The sequence below is a fragment of the Pinus tabuliformis genome, chromosome 3_1 (genome assembly GCF_031772625.1).
Source record: "Pinus tabuliformis cultivar Carrire ecotype Pingquan chromosome 3_1, CPIR1, whole genome shotgun sequence".
Taxonomy (NCBI): domain Eukaryota; kingdom Viridiplantae; phylum Streptophyta; class Pinopsida; order Pinales; family Pinaceae; genus Pinus; species Pinus tabuliformis.
Window position 1 is genome coordinate 944,977,495 of NC_142301.1, and position 5,222 is coordinate 944,982,716.

General features: G+C 41.4%; 1 protein-coding gene across 1 annotated transcript; it reads right to left on the reverse strand.

Moving 5' to 3' along the window:
- Positions 1-3,848: 3,848 nt before the first annotated feature.
- LOC149190900 (uncharacterized) lies at positions 3,849-4,946 on the reverse strand. The gene is made up of 4 exons (XM_089410614.1): positions 4,928-4,946; positions 4,677-4,750; positions 4,360-4,469; positions 3,849-4,167 (listed from the first exon to the last, which is right to left on the reverse strand). The coding sequence occupies exons 1-4, from the start codon at positions 4,944-4,946 to the stop codon at positions 3,849-3,851; spliced, it is 522 nt and encodes a 173-aa protein (XP_089266740.1).
- Between the last annotated feature and the right edge of the window lie 276 nt (positions 4,947-5,222).

The following is a 5,222-nucleotide window of genomic DNA, read 5'->3' on the forward strand; positions in this document are numbered from 1 at the left end:
GGAGCAGGACTTCTTTCCCATAAACAAGTTCATAGGGAGAATGTCCTGTTGTATTTCTCCATGTAGTTCTGTAGGCCCACAAGGCTTCAGGAAGCCTTTCTGCCCAATCTCTTGTATGTAGATGAACAGTCTTGGTAATGATGCCTTCAATAACTTTATTTGTAGATTCCACTTGGCCATTTGCTTGTGGATGGTAAGGAGTAGATTTTCTGTGCTTGACTTTGTATTCTTCCATCAGCTTCCCCACCAGGTTGGATGTGAATTGACTTCCTTGATATGTCACAATTTCTCTTGGAACACCAAAGCCAGTAAAAATATCCTCATAAAGAAAACTAACAACTGAATGCTCAGTGGCAGAAAATAATGCTTTGGATTCTACCCATTTAGTGACATAATCAATACATACCAACATATACTTTCTTTGTTTAGATGGTGGGTTAATAGGTCCAATGAAATCTAAATCCAATTTTTTAAAGGGTTCGATGAGTACCTGTGGCTGCAATGGCATTTCATTTGAAAGGGTAGGTTTCCCTACTCTTTGGCAACTGTCACACTAATTTTCCCAACCCACTTAGCCCTTCTCCATGAACAACAATGCAATAATTACGTGGCAGTTAATAATGAATAGCAGATTTCTTTTGGATATAAGTCGATTCACCGGCGGTTGAATTTTTTGATACTGTAATTGTCCTTTGTACCTATACAGATGATTGGTACCTCTGCCCTCCATTGATCGCCAACTGTCATCCCTCGGATTTCTCGTCCCGCCTATGTATGGGCAATCAAACGCTCACTTGGTCATTTGGTTTTCACATTTCGTTTGGGTTCTATATGCTCTGCATGCTCGGTGGTTTCTGGAGGTTTCGACCTGGGGTTCTGCTACACGTCCTCTAACTCGGAATGTTGCCCGAACGTTGCCCCTCCTGGTCTGTTGACAATGTCGACTCGATAAGGTCCGATATCCCCTATTCCGTTCTTGTCCCTGACTGTTCACTGGATGTCTATGGTCCGCGGTTGTGTCTCTGTGCTTACTGTAAATAATTGTATTAATGCATGTGGTTTTACTCTCTCTATCACTGTATTTGATTACTGGTGGGAGTTGCTTTAGATGTCCGTCCTCAGGGTTCTATTCATCCCTCCTCGTTCTCAGGTAGGATATGGTGTCAACATTCTTTGGCGCCTTCGTCACTCACAAGGTATGTTCTCTGGTTCTATGCTATTAGCTTTGGCATTTACTTCTCTCAGCTAGCTAATGTATCGGCTCCTTCGTGAGTAGGTTATTCTGGTAGAACTGCTTCAGCCACGGCTCACCAATGTCAGGTAAACACTTACGGATATTTGATTTCGTCCAGTTATATGCTTCGTCCCTCCTTGCAAACCATTTCTTATTTTTATGACACTGTTTTGTGACTGCAGGACTGATTCCTTGAAAGGATTCGGGGCCTGGCGGCTTGGTTGGCTACTCGAAGTGATTTGAAGCCTGGCGGCTTGCTTGTCCCAGCTTGTCATGGGTAGCAATGTTTCTATGTTGTGGTCGCTTTTGTTTTTTCTTGTTGTTCAAGTCTAGTCGAGTTTTGTCAAGTCGGTGTGTCAATGGCTTGTTGCACCGCTAACAGTTACAGTCTTGGCTGTAGGGTTTACAATTGCTACTTCTCTGTTCGGTGTTTGCAATTGCGTCGAGGGTTTCTAACCCCGTGTGGTATCTTGCCCCAAGTTGTCAAGGAATTTGGCACGGAATTTGTAACTGTTGAACGATTTTGGTTTTGACCGATATATATGAAATGAATGCACAAAAATTTCTGTTTTCTCTTTTGTATAAATTTTAATGCATAGAGTTATGAATATTCGTCTGTTGTGCATACCTAGCAATGTCTGAGATTAATTACTCGCTTGTCATTTAATTTGGGTCGAGTCTTGATAATTCCGCCTGTATATTTCTTGTAAACTGTAAGTGGCTTTTTGTCCCTCGTCCTGGGGGTTCCTTCGTGTGTTGTCCAGACTTAATTCTCTTGTTGGACCAACATAGCTCGATTTACATATAACCATACACCTATGAATTATGTCACACACAGAACTATACTATACATAAGACAAAAATGGATGCTATATTGTATAACAACTCAAAACAGTCTAGAGACGCCGAAGAGGCTAGAGTGCATAGAATTTTTGTAACAATCAATTTTTTCATTACCCAGAAAATCGAAGAAGAAGACTATTGTGTTTTGTTCCCCTTTTAACAATTGTTAGGTGATTGTCAATTTCTTTTCAACCGTTGTCGGTTATGTTTTGATTAGTTACATTAGTTTTGTTCAAAACTTTTTCTTTGTCGTTCATCATTAACACAAAGACAAAATTGGCTATTTTAAAACTCTAATCCTAACTAATTATAATTTCTACCGTTCCTAATTACTGTTCAGTTACTTGACTTAGACAGCTTAATCAAATAAAAGAAAAAAAACAGACACATTATCCCTTCAGCAAATTTACTCCTCCGTCCCCTTCAGAGACCAAAAAGCCTTCCTTTTATCTCGTCTTGTCAGCCAAATGCTCCTGCATCAGGCTCCCAGGGTAAGAAAAAGTCATGGCTCTATTCCATGAGCTCCTCCACAGAATAACCAGCCTTCTGTATCTGCACCGCATCAAGCCACGAACTATCCTCGACTAGACAGTTTTTCCACTTGACAAGGTATCATAGATACTCCTTCCTGCGAGTCTTCTTGGCTACCTGGGTATCGAGAATCTTCTCGATCTCATGGGGTTGAACCGAAGGCATGTGCCTCATCCAAGAACAGTCTCCAATTTGGGTGTCCCGTTTTGGCCGTACCACACTCGCTTCCTCTAAGTTTGAAGTATATGGAAACAGGTCTGCCACATTGAAAATAGGTGATATGCCTATATCAGGTGGCAGCTAAATTTCATAGGCGTTGGATGAGAAATTGCGCAAAATTTTACATGGACCAATCTTCTTAAATTTTAGCTTATTATACGCACCGTTAGGAAACCGTTCTTTGCGCAAGTGTGCAAGGACCTCATCACCTACATTAAATTGGATTTCCTGTCACTTTAAATATGCCTGTTGTTTGTATTTTTGCACGCTGTCCTGCAACTTTAACTTCGCCCGTTCATGTAGTTCACTCCTCGCTTCAGCAAAATCTTCTCCATCAGTACTCCTCCACTCCAACTTTCCCAAATCTCGCAGTTCATGTATCCCCCGAGGATGCACAGTTCATGTATCCCCCGAGGATGCATGTTGTACAGGATTTGAAATGGACTGTGTCCAGTGCTACGATTTGGCGAATCGTTATAAGCGAATTCTGCCTGAGCGAGAGCACGATCCCATAACTGTGAATTTTCCCCAGTCAAACTTCGTAAGAAATTTCCCAAACTTCTGTTCACCACTTTCATTTGTCCATCAGTCTGCGGATGATATGCAGAACTGAAGTTCAACTGTGTGTCCAAGTTTTTCCACAGGGTGCGCCAAAAGTGTCCTATGAATTTATGTCCCTGTCAGAAATGATAGATTTGGGTAGGCCATGTAATCTAACAATCTCTGTGAAAAATAGGTGAGCTACATGAGTGGCATCACTAGTTTTTCGACACGGAATAAAATGCGCCATTTTTGAAAATTTATCTACCACCACCATCACTGAGTCATATCCTCGTTGTGTTCTAGGCAGTCCCAAGACAAAGTCGATGCTGACTGAGTCCCACGGCCTACTTGGAATAGGTAATGGTGTGTAAAGTCCAGTATTTTGACAATGTCCCTTTGCTATTTGGCATACTTTACACCTGTTCACATACCGTTGTACATCCCTGTGCAATTTGGGCCAGTAATAAAAGTGACCGAGCTACTCCAAAGTCTTGTCTATGCAGAAATGACCGGCTAGACCCCCGCTATGTTTCTCCCATATGATATTTTCCCTCATCGAACAGTCCGGGATACATAACTGTCCTCCTCTGAATAATAGTCCTTCCTGTAAATTGTAGTCCAACGATGGACTTGTATTTCTCAGCACAGGATTCTGACAGGCTTCAAAGGCTTCCTTGAAGTCTGTGTCGATCTGGTACAAATCTTTTAAGTGTTCGAATCCCATCACCTGTATTGTACTTTCCTGTAAGAGAAAAGCTCTTCTGCTCAAAGCGTCTGCCACCTTATTGGCTTGCCCACTGATGTGTTTTAGCACAAAGGTGAAACTCTACAGATACTCTACCCATTTGGCGTGCTTATGGTTCAATTTTTGTTGTTGCATTATATATTGCAGCGTTGAATTAGTAGAAAATAACACAAACTCATTGCCCAGTAGGCAGTGTCTCCAATGCTTTAAAGCTTGGACCACGACATAAAATTCCTTGTCATACGAGGAATATTTCTGCCTGCTCTTGTTCAATTTCTCACTAAAGAATGCCACAGGTTTATCTTCCTGACTAAGCACAGCGCCAATGGCTGTCCCGCTTGCATCACATTGAACCTAGAAAAGCTTGTTAAAATCTGGTAGCCTTAAAATTGGCCTCTCTGTAATCTTCCGCTTCAAAAGCTGAAAACTGTTCTTTGCTGCTCTAGTCCAACAAAAAGGCTGACTAGCCTTTTTTATGGTGTCTAGCATTGGTGCGCAGATTTGACTAAAATTTCATATAAACTTGCATTAAAATCTTGGCAACCCGTGAAAACTACATACCTCAAACAAGCTCCTCGGTGACGGCCAATTGACGATCTCTGCAATATTTTCTAGATCCATCTTCAATTCATTTACTGCGATTACAAACCGCAAATAAACTAGTTCTTTCTGCAGGAAAGTACATTTCTGCAAGTTTATTAGCAGTTTGTTTTGTTGTAACTTCTCTAGCACTCTTCGAACATGTTGAAGGTTCTCTTCTTTCATTCTGCTGAAAATGAAAATATCATCAAGATATACGATCACAAACTTACCGATAAACTCTTTCAACATTTCATTCATCAACCTCATAAAAGTACTAGGAGCGTTACTCAAACCGAATGGCATGACTAGCCACTCGTATAGCCCTTCATTGGTCTTGAAGGTTGTCTTCCACTCGTCCCCTTCTCTGATCTTGATTTGATGATAGCCACTCTTCAGATCGATCTTCGTGAATTAAGCTGCCCCACTGAGACAATCCATCATATCGTCCATTCTGGGTAAAGGAAACCTGTATCGAATAGTGATTTTATTGATAGCTCGTGAATCCGTACACATCCGCCATTCTCC

Coding starts and splice junctions, on each gene's coding strand:
- LOC149190900 (XM_089410614.1), bottom strand. Junction 4,470..4,676: donor CACCGAGGAGCTTGTTTGAG/GTATGTAGTTTT, acceptor AAGCTTTTCTAG/GTTCAATGTGATGCAAGCGG. Junction 4,168..4,359: donor AGCAGGCAGAAATATTCCTC/GTATGACAAGGA, acceptor AAAACACATCAG/TGGGCAAGCCAATAAGGTGG.